This window comes from Sus scrofa, chromosome 3, assembly GCF_000003025.6.
Source record: "Sus scrofa isolate TJ Tabasco breed Duroc chromosome 3, Sscrofa11.1, whole genome shotgun sequence".
NCBI lineage: Eukaryota > Metazoa > Chordata > Mammalia > Artiodactyla > Suidae > Sus > Sus scrofa.
This window is the reverse complement of record NC_010445.4, coordinates 7943760-7960645: the sequence shown is the minus strand read 5'-3', so window position 1 is coordinate 7960645 and position 16886 is coordinate 7943760. Positions and strand designations below refer to the sequence as shown.

The window sequence follows — 16886 nt, the reverse complement described above, 5'->3', positions numbered from 1 at the left end:
GCTTGGATCCCACGTTGCTGAGGCTCTGGCGTAGGCTGGTGGCTACAGCTCCGATTAGACCCCTAGCCTGGGAACCTCCATGTGCCGCGGGAGCGGCTCAAAAAAAGACAAAAAAAAAAAGAACATTTTGGGTTCTAAGCACTGTTAATTGCTTTTCAGTAATGACCACCCCCACCTCCCCTGACCAAGTCTATTTGGCCGGTGCAGACTCATTATCTGTAGTTTAATATGATCACAAGACAGCATACAAGGCAGTTTCTAGCAATCAGAACTGGCACTAGACATGACATTTCCTTGCTGTCCCCAATCCTGGCACATCAACACAGTTTGCCTGATCACCACCACTGCAGCAGTAGACAAAGAGATATTTTGGTGACAACTAGTAAGAGGCAGAAAACTCACAATAAGAGATAAGCGGAGTTCCTGTCATGGCTCAGTGGTTAATGAATTCGACTAGGAACCATGAGGTTGCGGGTTCGATCCCTGGCCTTGCTCAGAGGGTTAGGACCTGGCATTACTGTAAGCTGTGGTGTAGTTCGCACATGCGGCTCAGATCCCACATTGCTGTGGCTCTGGGGTAGGCTGGCAGCTACAGCTCCGATTTGACCCCTAGCCTGGGAACCGCCATGTGCTGCGGGAGCGGCCCAAGAAATTGCAAAAAGACAAAAAAAAAAAAAAAAAAAAAAAAAGAGGTAAGCAGATGATGGGAGAAAACAACCAAGTTTTTTCATTTCCAGGTAACACAGGACCAACTGGCCAAACACCACTGTAAGACAGAAGTGCCTTAAATCAGAGTGTGCAGTGAGAGGGAAAAGACAGGATGGATTGAAGGTAACTGTATTGTGTGTAACGGCTTCCAGAATTTAGAAGGAAGCTTCTCAGGAGAGTCCGATTTTCACAGACTTGGGTGGAGACAGAGTACACACGACCAAAAAGCACATGAGGCTGACAGAATGTTCCCAATGATGACAAAACTGTGTTTGGTATATAGCTAAAAAAGCACGGCGGAGACCAAGATGCAGCTACTCTCCACACTCTTGCACAGTTTCTTGAGGCGCACCTTCACAAGGGCTCGAAGTTCTATTTACCCCCCAAATTCCAAAAGCAAAACCAGTAGTTTTCTCATTCTAGACTAGTGTTGAATAAAGAAGACACAATTTTTTATAATAACAATCCTGAGGCATGACGAGATGTTATAGATTTATTTCAAATCAGATTAAACTGTGTTCAATGTAGTTCAATTCTTTACAAATCGTAATTCTTGAATACATGTTAAACAGCTAAACGGTTTTAATGTTTCCTCCTTAATGACACTGGATACACAGCAGGTGAATGACACAAGAGGCAATGCCGGCTGGGTTTACGGGACATGAAATGTGGTGAGGGGATCCTGCCCTCGAGGGCTGGCGGGCGAGGAGCCCACCATGTGCCCGCCTGAGCTCACTCCTTGGCACCCTGTGATGTTGAGTGAAACAAAATCTACTCCAGAGTTTCCATTCCAATTACTAGGTTTTCTCCCTCGCATTCATGTTTTAAAGGTAAAAAACCCCAAATCACCAAGCGAGCCAACTCGACAGCTAAGGCCCTTCTCTCTCTGCCGTGTGGACCCTCTGATGTTTGGAGAGGTTGGACTTACTACAGAAGGTCTTCCCACAATTACTACACCAGTAGGGCTTTTCCCCAGTGTGGATTCTGTGGTGTTTATTAAAATTTGAGCTGTGGTTGAAGGCTTTCCCACACTCCGTACATTTATATGGCTTCTCTCCCGTGTGGAGTCTCTGGTGGGAGCTCAGACCCGCATGCTGACTAAAGCTCTTCCCACACTCGTTACACTGATACGGCTTCTCTCCAGTGTGTATTCGATAGTGTCGAATGAGGCTGCCTTTGCCGCTGAAGGCTTTTCCGCAATCTTTACACTGATAAGGGGCCTCTTCGGTGTGCATGCGCTGATGTTTCAGGAGGTCTGAGCTCTGACCGAAGGCTTTTCCGCACTTGCAGTCGTAGGGCCGGTCCACCAAGTGTGTTCGGTAGTGAAGGGTCAGGTTTGAGCTGTGGCTGAAAGCTTTCCCACACTTGGTGCACACGTACGGTTTCTCCCCAGTGTGTGTTCTCCGGTGTTTGGTGAGATTGGAGCTATTACTAAAGGCTTTCCCACACTCAGCACATATGTAACGTCTCTCTCCTGGGGCAGGTTTAGTAATTAACTCCCTACGTTTGGGGGAACCTTTGCCTTGGAGAGGGGTTTTTGTTCCTCTTTCCTTTTCAAGGTTTACTCTCTGCCTTTCTAACCTGGCCTCACATTTACTGGCAATAATCATGGGAACAGTATCCCTTCTGAATTCTTCTGCATGAGATTCTTTAGAACCTTCCTGCTTATCTGTTGTTTCCTCATGCTGGGTGTTCGATTTATGATCTGAAACCATAAGTAGAATAAAGACAGGTCAGTTATTTCCTGTTCTGAGTAGAAAGTGTTAAATAAAAAACAGACTCAGGAGTTCACATCGTGGCCCAGTGGAAACGAATCTGACTAGGAACCATGAGGTCACGGGTTTGATCCATGGCCTCGCTCAGTGGGTTAAGGATCCAGCGTTGCCGTAAGCTGTGATGTAGGTCACAGATGTGGCTCAGATCTGGCATTGCTGTAGCTGTGGTGTAGGCTGGCAGATGTAGCTCTGATTAGACCCCTAGCCTGGGAACCTCCACATGCCTCGGGTGTGGCCCTAAAAAACAAACAAAAAAACCACAGAATCACCAGGTGGCATTGATAAATTCTAAGGGATAGCCGAATACCACTCTAAGAAGTCACACTATCACACCGGTTCAGATAAGTCATTATCAAATCTAGTTTACAAGGCCAAACTTTCCCACAAGGCCCCTACCAGAAGCTATTACGGTACGAGGAGTACATGGCTTTCTCTGTTGGGGAACGTCACATATAGGAGGCAATTATGCAAGACCACGCACACTGGGACAGCAGCAAAGGGGATGGGTTATGCTCAGGCAGAAAGAGAAAGAAAGAAAGACCGTGGAAGCGTCAGAGTTGATTAAAGAAAATAAAATGAACAATTAAGGGAGAAGAGGCTAGAGGCAAACTCACAAAATCCATATTTGCAGAGAAGTTAAAATATAGAAGTAATAAAAGAGAACATTTGGTCTATTTATTATCATTCTAGTCCCAGGTCCCTATTAATTTGAACGACAGTACTGAACTCTCAGGAGGGTTTAACTCTCACCATTTAACCTACATTGGCTACATCCAGTCATTCTCTTAGTTACAAAGCAGCTGCTGAATCAGATTGAAGCAGTTTCTCCTTTTTAGAGCATCTCACTAGGCAGTTACACTTCTTAAAAGTCCACCTAATCTTCCATACACAGAAAAAGGGGAGTTACGAGAAATTCACACTGAAAGACGGGCTGCCTCTGTGACATGTCATCCCTCTGAGTCCAGATGTCTCCATCAACCAGGTACTGTCCTCTGAGCTGCTTTCTCCTTGTCACTCATTCTCTCTCCACCCAGACCACCCACTTCCTTCCTGTGCCATCAGCTGCTTTCAGGCTCACCCCCTCCTCACTGACCGCCGGTGACAGGAACAGCAGCTAAAGTCCCCTGCCATCTCCATGATGAGCAATCAATCACTGGGCGACACATACAGACTTCCCTTCAGGTTGCTGTGAACTACGCGTGGGAAGTAACTTAGTAGAGGTTAAGCATATGCAATAGCCTAATGAGGCAGAAGGCTGAGAAAATGTATCAGGGACGGTGTCTGCATAACCCCAAAGTGATTCCAACAGGTTCACCACAGCACTAGCAAATGAACCAGCACCACCTCTTACTGGTTCATTCAACCTGTCCTCACCTCCGTGGCGGCCCCTTATGAAATTCACTTCGATTCTCCCTTCCTGAGTGCGTTCTCTGTTCCCACGGTGGGACAGAGGCACACCTGATGGAGCAAAGGAACTCATTCTGCCTCGTCAGCCAGACCCGTCAGGAACTAGAACGAGTGTTTCTTCAACCACGAAGACCTGCGGACGGAGCGAGGCCTGACAGATGGTCCCTACCTTGAATCTTTCTTAGCTCTGGCGTGAAACCCTGCTCCTCGCCAGTCTCTTGGATGTAGAGGGGCCCCCAAGACTCGTACTGGTGCCCGGTCTCCAGAGCCTGGGGCTGCGGGCTGCTCAGGGACTCCTTGGTCATTCCTGAGGACATCGTCTCCCACGACTGGCTCTGTTCACGCGGAGGCGGTGAGGCCTAGAGACAATTAGGAATTGCTGGGTCTGTGCACAGCTCACTTTAGAGCCAGAATGAAAGAACATCTCAGGAGGAAGGCGGAGAACCTCTAGGAAAAGAAAAACATCACTGCACTCAACTGCCAAGGGTAACTCCCCCGTTCCATCGAGGCCAGCAGGAGAAGAGGAGGAAAGCTGGTCTAACTCAGCAGAAGGCCCGCTCGATGTTCTGACTGTGCGGGCACACCCACTCCTGCCTGGAACACTTCGCTCCCAAGCTCCCGGGATAGAGGTCCCCCCGCCTACCTGCTGTGCTGGTTCATCCAGTTCTCGCTCCAGATCTTCCAGGAGAGTGACGGCCTCTTCAGCACTCTCTGGGCAGTGCTCCTGCACCCAGGCCTGGAGCTCCTGGGGCAGGATGGTCAGGAACTGCTCCAGCACCAGCAGCTCCAGGATCTGCTCCTTGGTGTGGATCTCGGGCCTCAGCCACTCACAGCAGAGCACCCGGAGCTGGCTGAGGGCCTCCCGGGGCCCAGGTGTGTCATGGTACCCGAACTGCCTGAAGCGCTGGCGGAACATCTCCAAGCGCTTCCCTTTCTCTTCCTCCTCGACTTTCACAATCACGGGCCCCTGTTCCTGTGGCGGCCTCGGGCCCAGGACCGTGGCCATGCCCAGGACCTTGGTCATCATTCAGGTACTCCAAAACAGTGTCACTAAATATGGGGCTCTGTGTGCCAGGAGTATCGGTTCCTCTGGGTTTCTGGTTCTCTAGGGCCTCAGGTTAAACCTATGAAAATACAGTTGCCATAAAATTACTAGAAGAGAAAGTATGCTTTCTGGTCTTCACAGCCACACCTTTAGCATAAAAGAATGGAAATTTATGGCAACCACAAAACAATGACTGTCAAAATCTTTCTGGGGAGTTCTTGCTGTGCCTCAGCAGGTTACAAACCTGATTAGTATCCACAAGGATGCAGGTTCGATCCCGAGCCTCACTCAGTGGGTTAAGGATATGGCGTTGCTATGAGCTGTGGTGTAGGTCGCAGATGAGGCTCGGATCTGGATCTCGTCTGTGGCTGTGATGTAGGCCACCAGCACAGCTCCAATTCGATCCCTAGCCTGGGAACCTCCATATGCTGTGGGGGCAGCCCTAAAAAGCAAATAAATTAAGACGTGGAAGCAACTTAAGTGTCTGTCAACAAATGAATGGATAAGGAAGATGTGGTACACACGTGCATACACAGACACACACACACACTACTCAGCCATAAAAGTGAACAAAATTTTGCCACCTGCAACAACGCAAATGGACTTGGAGGGTATTGTGTGTAGTGAAATAAGTCAAAGACAAATAGTATATGTTATCGCTTATATGTGAAATCTAAAAAATATTTTGTAATAACTATAAATGGAGTATAATCTTTAAAAATTGGAAATCACCATGTTGTACACCTGTATCTTACATAACATTGTAAATTAAATATACCGCGATTAAAAAAAATGTACTACAGCATAAGTTTAAAATTAAATTTAGGAAGTTCTCTCTCTTATGGCACAGTAGGTTGAGGATCCAGCATTGCTGCAGCTGTGGCGCAGGTTTGATCCTTGGCCTGGGAACGTCCACATGCTGTCTGTGGTCCTGGCTAAAAATAAATAAATAAACAAAATTTAGGAGTTCCCGTCGTGGCGCAGTGGTTAACGAATCCGACTAGGAACCATGTGGTTGCGGGTTCGGTCCCTGCCCTTGCTCAGCGGGTTAACGATCCGGCGTTGCCGTGAGCTGTGGTGTAGGTTGCAGACGCGGCTCGGATCCCGCGTTGCTGTGGCTCTGGCGTAGGCCGGTGGCTACAGCTCCGATTCAACCCCTAGCCTGGGAACCTCCATATGCCGTGGGAGCGGCCCAAGAAATAGCAACAACAACAACAACAACAACAAAAGACAAAAAGACAAAAAGACAAAAAAAAAAAAAAAAAAAAAAAAAAAAAAAAAAAAAACTATTTAAAAAAAAAAAAAAAAAAAAAAAAAAATTTAAATTGACTTTGCTCCAAAAAAACTGTTTCAGAATCTTACAACTCCTGAGATTTCAACAGGCCACCTACTGGCCAAATGGAGTCTGTCTAAACCTATAACTTTTAGCTTCAGCATTAAAAATTCAATAGTCAGGAGTTCCCTTTGTGGCACAGCTGAAGTGAATCCGACCAGGAACCGTGAAGTCCAGGGTTTGATGCCTGGCCTCGCTCAATGGGTTAAGGATGCATGCTGCTGTGAGCTGTGGTATAGGTCACAGACGCGGTTCGGGATCCAGAGTTGCTGCGGCTGTGGTGTAGGTCCGCAGCTAGAGCTCTGATTAGATCCCTAGCCTGAGAACCTCCATATGCTGCAGGTGGGGCCCTAAAAAGCAAAAAACAAACAAACAAACAAAAACAAACTAATGGTTAAACATAATTAATGATGTAATTTGAGCTTCACTTGATCCATGCATACTCATGTTTTAAAATGCCCTCTATGTTTAGCTTTCACAGAAAAGCAAGCGGAATGACAGAGGTTAGATTAAAAGTAACCTACGTTCTTTCAGGTCTTTCTTTCCTTTTTTGTTTTGTTTTGTTTTGTCTTTTTGCCTTTTCTAGGGCTGCTCTGGCAGCACATGGAGGTTGCCAGGCTAGGTGTCGAATCGGAGCTATAGCCACCGGCCTACACCATAGCCACAGCAACGCCAGATCCAAGCCCCGTCTGCAACCCACATCACAGCTCACGGCAACGCCAGATCCTTAACCCACTAAGCGAGGCCAGGGATCAAACCCGAAACCTCATGGTTTCTAGTCAGATTTGTTAACCACTGAGAGACAAAAGGAACTCCCTCAGGTCTTTCTTTTGATGAGATATACACTGCTGAAAAGAAAGTGAAGGGACAAGCTAAATCACAGTAGACAATACAAATAATGTTTAAAACTATTTTTTCTTCTTTTTATTTTTTTTTTTGTATAGCCGTGGCATGGGGATGTTCCCAGGCTAGGGGTCCAATCAGAGCTGTAGCTGCTGGCCTACACCACAGCCACAGCAACATCAGATCCTTAACCCACTGAGCGAGGCCAGGGGGAACCCCAAACCTCATGGTTCCTAGTCGGATTCGTTTCTGCTGCGCCATGATGGGAACTCCTGTTTTTTTCTTTTAAACTTTAAATATTCTAGATGTTTCAGTCAGTTGATACATTAGAAGACTGGTTACATCTGTAGCAAATACAATTACTTCCATTTTCTTCATGCTACTTTCTTTGGCATTTTTTTTTTTCTGCCAAAACAGTAAAATCCATTCATTCAACATTTGCTGACCACCTGCCATGGGCTGGATGCCAGGACTGTGGGGAGGCATAAGACAGACACACGCCCACCTCACAGAGCTTTCAGGTTGGTGGGGAGATGGAAAAGAAGTGAGTAAACAAAGAGAATTAGCCTATCATTACCGGCATTCATTAAATGTATCCTGAAAGGAAACAACATAATTAACTGTTAATTGTAACTGGCCTTCCTGATGAGCATGTTATCAAACCCTAGGCAGCATCCTTCCTGTCATTCAGGTGTCCCCGTACTGGATTTGAGCGGTCTAGGGCAGGAAAACTCCAGCAGTCTCAATAAAGAGCCAAAGATATAAAAATCTATGTGGCGAGTTCCTGTTGTGGTGCGGTGGAAACGAATCTGACTAGTATCCATGAGGATGCGGGTTCCATCCCTGGCCTCATTTAGTGGATTAAGGATCCGGCGTTGCTGTGAACTGTGGTGTAGGTCGCTGACGTGGCTCGAATCCTGAATTGCTGTGGCTGTTGTGCAGGCCCGCAGCTATTGCTCCAATTTGACCCCTAGCCTGGGAACTTCCATAAGCCGCAGCTGCGGCCCTAAAAAACAAAAAAAATCTACGTGGGTGTTTATAACATGAAATTATACTGCTAACAATGGTAGTGACCATAAAAAGGATGTATAAATGGCTTATGAAAGCTGGAGATGAGGGAACAGGAGTTGCAGATAATCTAAATCTAAGGCATTCAAAAAGCTGAGTATGCTAATTTCTAACATGTATGACCATCTCTACGGACCTGTCTTCACAGCACCTGAAATACCAAGTCTCACACACACACACTTTTTTTTTTTAGAGCCTCACCCACGGCATATGGAAGTTCCCAGGCTAGAGGCCTAATTGGAGCTATAAGCTGCAGGCCTATGCCTCAGTCGCAGCAATGTGGGATGCAAGGCTCCTCTTCGACTTATACCACAGCTCATGGCAATGCTGAATCCTGGATCTGCTAAGTGAGGCCAGGAATTGAACCTGTATCGTCGTGCATACTAGTCTGGTTCATTACCGCTGAGCCACGATGGGAACTCCCTCACACACACTCTTAATAAACACACAATCACAAGTAAGGAAAAAGGGAAAACACTAACAGTGATATTTCTGGGCTAGAGAATCATGGATGAATTCAATTTCTTAAATTCTTATTTTGAATTCCTAGATTTTCTATAATAGGCATTATTATTATTATCATTATCATTTTGCTTTTTAGGGCCGCATCCGCTGCATATGGAGATTCCCAGGCTAGGGGTCAAATCAGAGCTACAGCAAAGCAGGATCTGAGCCCCGTCTGCAATCTATACCACAGCTCACGGCAGTGCCAGATCCTTCACCCACTGAACGAGGCCAGGGATCAAACCCACAACCTCATGGTTCCTAGTCGGATTTGTTTCCGCAGCGCCACAAAGGGAACTCCTATAATGGGCATTATTACTCTAATAACCAGGAAATCATAAAATCTTTAAAGGGATCATAAGCAGTTTTGTTTTTGCTTTGTTGGTTTTTTTTTGCTTTTTAAGGCCACACCTGCGGCATATGGAAGTCCCCAGGCTAGGGGTCGAATCAGAGCTGCAGCTGCTGGCTTATGCCACAGCCACAGCAACAAAGGATCCTAGCCGTACCTGCAACCTACACCACAGCTCACAGAAATGCTGAATCCTTAACCCACTGAGCTAGGCCAGAGATGGAACACACATCCTCATAGATGCTGGTTGGCTTCATTACCACTGAGCCACAACGGGAACTCTCTTAAGTAGTTTTTAACAAACAAAATAGATTTTACTTCTAATGCCCAAACTCCAGGCATTTCCTCTCCTCCCCACGAAAATCCCCAGGAAACCAAAAAAGCAGCAATTTCAGCCCATGCAGAACATTCCAACAAAGGTACAATTACATTACAGCTTCAATAGCAGGTGTTTAGTTTCACATATTTAGTAAATATATATTAAACATGTATTTGCGGGGGGGGGGGCTTGCCAAAGGCTTTTGAAAGTTCCTGGGCTAGGGATTAAACCCACACTACAGCAGTGACCCAAGCTACAGCCGTGACAATGTTGGATCCTTAACCCACTGAACCACCAGAGGACATTTACATGACCGTTACTGTTTATTTTTGAGACCAATTCTGGTAATCAAAAAAAAAAAAAAAATGAAATGGTGTTCCAGGAATAAAACCACGATACATAACCTTGCTTTTATGAGAAAGTCACTAATTATCAGCTACTGATTATTTCAAGAACTCTAGGAATGCTAGTTGGGACTCCCCTCCGCAGTACCAATTCTGAAGTATCCTATGAGGTACCAAACAGAATCAGCACCAAACACTCCTTTATGCTGCCTTCTGCACCAAACACACTGCTGAAGCTCTCATGTTTAGGGTTACTTGAAATTGAGCCAAAGGAGAAACACTGCCATCTAGTCTCTCAAAATAAAGGCACTAGTACCAAAGGCTAAAATAACCTAAATACAGATGGAGCAGTGCTGACAGCATTCCTTAAAAATGCTTACAGGAGATCCCGCTGTGGCACAATGGCAGTGCTTCAGAATGCAGGTTTGATTCCTGGCCTGGCACAGTGGGTTAAAGGATCTGGCATTGCCGAAACTGCAGTGTAGGTGGATGGGATCTGATCCGTGGCCCAGGAACTCCATATGCTGCCAGGTGGTGAAAAAACCAAAACCCAAATCAAAAACCTTACAAGTGGACCTCCTAAGTGTTGGGGTAACTTTTATATAACTGGTTACAGAATTTCCCACTCTATCCAGAGGAGGGCACCCCAAGAACAGGAAAGACTTGTTTGGGCTGATCAACTTCTGGGACCCAACCTGGGAAACTCATCAAGACACTAGGAATCATAATGCAGCACTGGCAGCATTAAACAGGGAGTGTCCTAAATCACATTCATATGGGATCCCTTCTCAGAACCTGGTGAGTCCACACTCACAGAGGCCACTACATCACACCATTGTCTCTGCAAAACACATATAGTCACAATTAGAGAAGAAAGTTTCTCTAGATGGTGCTGCTGGGCAACTGGCTGGGCTGGCTCCTAGCTCAGTGATTCACTCCAGCACAATTCAAATTCCTGCCTCAGCAAGCCCACAAACAAATGGAGGGCTGGGCCCTTGGACCTTTCTTCCTCCTGGCATCACCCTCCTTGGAGCGTTCACCCAGTCACATGGCTTTAATTACCATTTATATACTCAAAACCGCCAACTTATCTCCAGCCTGAACCTCTCTTCTGAACTCCAGACTCATATGAGCAACTGCCCACTTGACGCTGCCACCATGACCAGTGGCCTCTCAAGCTTAACATGCCTGCACTTCCCATCTTTCCCCCAAAGCTGCTCATCTCAATTAATGGCAAACCCATCATTCGGTTTTCCAGATAAATAAAACCCTGGTCACCCTAACTCCTTCTCATTCTACACACAATTCAGGAGCAAATCTCACTAGCTCTATATCGAAGACAGACAGAGTTCAACCATGTCTCACTGCCTCCAACACTGCTGATCGAGCTGCCTGTTAAATACAAGTCAGATCACATAATTCCTCTACTCACACCTTCCAAGGCTTCCTGTCTCATACAGAATAAAAGCCAAAATCATCACAAGGCCAACAGGCCTCAAAGATTTCGGCCCCTGTTGCCTCTTGGATTTCCTTGTCTCGTCTGTCTGTCTCTCTTCCACATATCAAACTGGCAAAGATTAAACAAAAAAGAATCTGATAATGTTCTATTCCCCCTCCCCACCCAAGCAAAGCCAGTGTCTGGTCATGACCACATCTGTTCATGTTCAGTTTGTCTAAAGGCTCTTTTAGGGATGCCCTCCAGGTCTTGGCTTCCCAATTTTTCTTTTACTTTTTTGCTTTTTAGGGTCACACCCATGGCATATGGACGTTCCAAAGCCAGTACGTCGAAATGGAGCTTCAGCTGCTGGTCTACACCTCAGCCACGCCAGATCTGAGCCGTATCTGTGACCTACACCACAGCTTGAGGTGGCAACGCCAGATCCCTGACCACTGAGTGAGACCAGGGATTGAACCCACATTCATTGATACTAGTCAGATTTGTTTTTGCTGCACCACAACAGGAACTCCAATGCTTGTATGCTTTTATCACACTCATTCTGTACTGGAAAACTCCTACGCAGGCAAATTTAATCATTCTTGAGATACAAATTCTAATTGTTACAAGATTTTCTTTCTTTCTTTCTTTTTTTTTTAGGACCGCACCCTTGGCATATGGAGGTTCCAGGCTAGGGGTCGAATTGGTCGAACTGGAGCTGTAGCCGTTGGCCTAGACCACAACCACAGCAACGTGCACCGTGAGATCCGAGCCGTGTCTGTAACCTACACCAAAGCTCACTGCAACACCGGATCCTTAACCTACTGAGAGAGCCCAGGGATGGAACCTTCGTCCTCAGGGATGCTCATCAGATTTGTTTCCGCTGGGCCACGACGGGAACTCCCTACAAGGTTTTGTTTAAACCGCACCAAATTCTGCATGACTTTTTATCTTCTTCACTGATTCTAGTTCGATCCTAGACCAAAACTTACTTTTTCCATAGTAGCCTTCCAATACCTGAAAACAACTGTCTTGCTTCTTAACTTTTTCTTCACAACGGTGCCTTAAGTAACAAGATTCAGAAGTACCTCACTCACCAGAACATCTTTGTCTCGACAAACTATAAATAAACAGTTCTCTAAAAATGCGTGTCCAAACTTGAGCAGATCCCTGTTATGTGCTTTCTGATCTGAACAAAGCCCAACGGACTATTCCCTCCTTGGGACCAGACACTACCCAGGACTTCTGAGGCTGTTTCTCTCGAGAGGTTCCCAACCCCCTCAGGCGAATTCTTATCAATCAGCATTGAATTCAGACCGCCTATAGAGAGCCAGGAAAAAAGAGGGTAGCCCCGTTCAGACAGGCGGACGGCTTGGCTCTGGAAAGCGAAAGAGACCGACTTTCACTTGCTAAAACCCTGCGGAGGAGGAAAATGCTTTCAAGGGAGGGAATGCCTCCGCCGTCTGGAGCTGGGCAGGGAGGGGGTGCTCCTCCCGCCGGCCTCCCAGGACCGGTCTGTGGAGTCTCCAGAGGCCACAGCTGCCTAAGCTACTCCTCCCGCCCGCACCCTTTCCGCGGAAACTCCCCCTTCCGCCCGCCACGCGAACCTTGGGCCAGGACACTCACGGTGAGTCAGAACCGCTCGCGGGCTGGGACGCCTGGCTACTCACAGGGGCTGGCGCAACCGGAAGTGCGTCATAACCCCGCCCACAGGAAGCTGTGCAGGCCCCGGCGTCCTCTCTAGACTTTTTGGAAGTCGACTCCGCGTCTCGGTGTCTCCGGTACGCGGGAGATTGAGGCTCTTCACCGACTAGTGGAGGCGCCCCGCCCTGCAACGTGAACAGGCGGGGACCTTGTCCTGCTCTTTTTTTTTTTTTTAAACCAAGGAAGGGCCGACCAGATGACGGCTTGGGCCGTTCTCGCACCCCGCAGCCGACGCTCTGGGCCAGGGAGAGGTGTGGGCTCGGTGCAGAGGCTGGTCTGCCTGTGACCCTCAGGCTGGTCACCGCATGAGAGCCTGGTCCGCGTTTATGGATATGGACTCCTCCGCGTAACTCACGAAGCTAGTGTGACTGGTGGTCCACTGTGATGTGTCACCTGCCTTTCCTCTTCAGAATGGTTTTGACTTATAAGAACCTCATATTCTTTCAGTTCAACAGTGTGTCACACATTGTGTTAAGGCACAAAAAGAAAATGAAAAATACATGGAGTTCTTGGCAGATAACGTGAACAAACGATTATGGACGTAGTCAGTAATACAGACGAGACCAATAAATGTGACCGGGTGAATGTGTCATCTTGGCGGTGCACAGTCTGATGTCTCCTAACATTGCAAACATCCTTTCTGGGACAGTCCTCTGCTTATAACTGCTTTGGTGGCAGGGAACTTACTAGTTTAGAGGACAATTCTATTCTTTGGGAGAGGTCTGACTGCTGAAAGTTCTTTCTTTTTAATTTTAATTTTATTTATGTATTTATTTTGGCTTTTTAGGGCCACACCCGTGGCAAATGTAGCTTCCCAGGCTAGGGGTTGAATCACAGCCACGACTGCTGGCCTACAGGACAGCCACGGCAATGCAGGATCTGAGCCGCATCTGCGACCTACACCATCGCTCATGGCAAGGCCAGATCCTTAACCCACTGAGCAAGGCCAGGGATTGAACCTGTGTCCGCACGGGTACTAGTTGGGTTCGTTAACCACTGAGCCAGGACAGGAACTCCTGATCCTAGTCTTGATTGATTCTTTTCTCTCAGAAAATGCATGTAGTTGTTCTTGTCAGCTCTTCAAAATATTTGGAGACTACCCCATACGATTGTCTTGAAGATCAACTGCAACAGTTCCACGATCTTGTCTGAAAGTTACTTCTGAATCTTGGAATGTAAAACATAAAATGACCCTCTGAGGGTTCGTGGTTCCTCATCTAAAGGACCTCCATACGCTCCCACTTTACTTTCTCTACACCGCTCAGTTCTTTTGTCTTGATTATTTGGCTTGAAAAGGACAAGGGATCCCCCCGGCCCCTCCGGGCCTTGTAGCAGAGATCAGCAAGGAGGAAATCAACTGTCAGTTACTGTAGGTCCTGTCTCCTTCCTCTTCCAGCAAGGTGGTCATTGTTCTCTCTAAAATGGTTGCTTTCTGCATCTTCCTGCTCAGGCTCCCATCACTTATTTTTGCTGCCCTCACCAAGCTTGGCCAGTAGAGGATGACCAAACCGTGGTTTCTCTTAGAACATGGCAAGATCCTTTCCCATTACAGCTCTGAAAAAAAAATCCCTTTTTTCTTCCCAGAGGAAGTCCACATGTGCAGCCTCCTGGAAAGCTGCAGAGACAGTCATTCAGCTGAAGAAAATGAGAATGAATGTGATGACATTAGTCCCATCGCTTAGAGCTGAGGTTCTGTTGCTAATGAGCCTTGAGGGATTTAGATATGCAACTTAATTATCTGGAAAGTAAGCATAATGATAACCAGCTCTGACTACATTCAAGGATTTGGATCACAGGAGAGTGAGCCAGCTTTGTAATTAGCTATACCAATAGTAAGGACGCTTTAATCTTCAAAACTCTTGTCTGCAATATTATTTCTGATCTCCTAGGTTTTCATCTCAGCAATGCCCCCAGCCTCCCCTACTCACTCCCTCCATGCACGAGGGAATAGATGTAGTTCTGCCTATCGCAGATTCTTTTTTTGTTGTCGTCCTGCCCTCTCTGGAAAGGGCCACTTGCCTTCTTAACATGAGAAGGTAAATTTTCCTGGCAAGACTTTTACAAGAGCAGGTGGTTGCCAGCTTGCTCCTTCTTGTTGGTGGAACTCAGAAAAAAATACTGAAAAAATTCTGAACCCAGAAAAAAATTGCATAGTCTGATCACGAAGGGCATCTGGCACAATCCCTTCCTGCCCAGGGCCCCTGGGTGTCATACCTGACCTGTCCCTCTGCAACGAGTTTTCCTCTCCCCGCGGCTCTCACTGGGGCCACTCCCCCTGGTTGGGCTCCGCAAAGCACCGGGGACCGAGGTTCTTCTTATCATGTGTTGTGTAGTTACCACAACGTGCCAGCAGAGGGCGGTCACACGTCTGGCGTATCAGCTGAGCAGAGCTGGCTTTATTCATCTGCCTTATCCATTGCAGTACCTCTTTTTCCCCCCACACCCACGGCACGTGGAAGTTCCCAGGCCAGGGATCGAACCTGCGCCACAGCAGTGACGAGGCCAGATCCTTAACTTCTAGGCGACTAGGGAACTCCATGACAGGCCTTAGATACTTAAGGGCAGAGGCCAAATTCTTCTGAGTTTTTTTCCTCACCAAGTGAAACCCTTTATTGCACAGGGTGGTTTTGCTTTTACCACTCTGCCAGTGGTCTGTCTCTCCTTTAAAATTTGGAGTCCAGTACTAAATGCAGGGTACATGGTGACAGATAACCCTGGTAGGGTAGTCAGGCTAGCATTCCCTGTGTTCAGGCATCTGGAGTGGAGGTGGTGCCGAAGACATGGGACTGGAAGGCCACGGTGGGGACTACTGGCAAAGGGACATGCATATTTTGGGACAAGAAAGGCCTGTTGGAATTCCTGTGGTGGCTCAGTGGGTTAAGAACCTGAGAGCATCCATGAAGATGTGGGTTTGATCCCTGGCCTTACTCAGTGGGTTAAAGATCTGGCATTGCTGCAAGCTGCAGTGTGGGTTGCAGATACAGCTTGGATCCAGTATTGCTGTGGCTGTGGCACAGGCCTGCAGTTGGAGCTCCAATTTGACCTCTGGCCCGGGAACTTCCGTATGCCACAGGTGTGGTCCTAAAATGAAAATAAATAAATAAAATAAAATAAAGTCCTCTTGAACCTGTGCAGCAATTTTCATCATTCCAGAGAAAATACCGTTCCTCAGAGGATTTTGAATTGCAAGAACCAAAGGCTTAGGGCAGGAGAAAGAACTGACTAGGGACTGGGGCAGTTGGAGAGAATCACAGAAGCCATGTGAAATCCTTGGACTGTCACAGGGCCCCAATTTTCACAAAGACCTGATTTCAACGTTACATCTTTTAGAGACTCAGGGAAGGGAGAACACAGCCAGCACGTTCTATTTGAAAAAGGAAGATTTTGTGAGGGGTAAATGAATATTCAGGAAAGAGAGGCCAGTGGAGGAAAGAATAGCTAGTTTTTCTGTTTTTTTCTTCTGTTTTGTCTTTTTGCCTTTTCTAGGGCTGCTCCCCGCGGCATATGGAGGTTCCCAGGCTGGGGGTCAAATCGGAGCTGTAGCCGCCGACCTACACCAGAGCCACAGCCACGCCAGATCCGAGCCGCGTCTGCAACCCACACCACAGCTCACGGCAACGCCGGATCCTTAACTCACTGAGCGAGGCCAGGGATCGAACTCAAAACCTCATGGTTCCTAGTCGGATTCGTTAACCACTGAGCCACGACGGGAACTCCATAGCTAGTATTTCTGGAACATGTATGTTGTAGCTCCTCCACATAGTCATGGCTCACCTAGTGCTTATAATTACTCTCTGCCCATTTTTGCCAATGAGGAAACTAAGGTACAGCAAGTGGTAGATGAAGGACTTGATCTTGGGCGGAATGGCTCTAATGCCTGCATGTGTAACCGCCGTGCTGGGCTGCTCATAAACAGTTGTGGGGTCATGCAGGTGATGAATACAGAATAACTGAGCTCAGGAAGAACTTTAAAAATTTTTTTGTCTATCTCATCATAGCCCTGGAAAGCAGGAGGGCAGGGGTGAGTACTCCTTAAGGAGATTCCACTGAAG

General features: G+C 47.2%; 1 protein-coding gene across 6 annotated transcripts in view; it reads right to left on the bottom strand.

The window, feature by feature from the left end:
- ZKSCAN1 (zinc finger with KRAB and SCAN domains 1) overlaps positions 1184–16886 on the bottom strand; it is a 38823-nt gene continuing 23120 nt past the window's right edge. Inside the window, exons 1-5 of one of the 6 annotated variants that reach the window (XM_021086188.1) lie at positions 12738–12819; positions 11130–11262; positions 4534–5014; positions 4060–4249; positions 1184–2413 (exon numbers count right to left, since the gene is read on the bottom strand). In XM_021086188.1, the coding sequence (XP_020941847.1) occupies positions 1578–2413; positions 4060–4249; positions 4534–4917 (1410 nt within the window). In that variant the 5' untranslated portion in view covers positions 4918–5014; positions 11130–11262; positions 12738–12819 and the 3' untranslated portion in view covers positions 1184–1577. The other 5 variants (XM_021086190.1, XM_021086186.1, XM_021086187.1 and 2 more) reach the window with 5 other exon arrangements.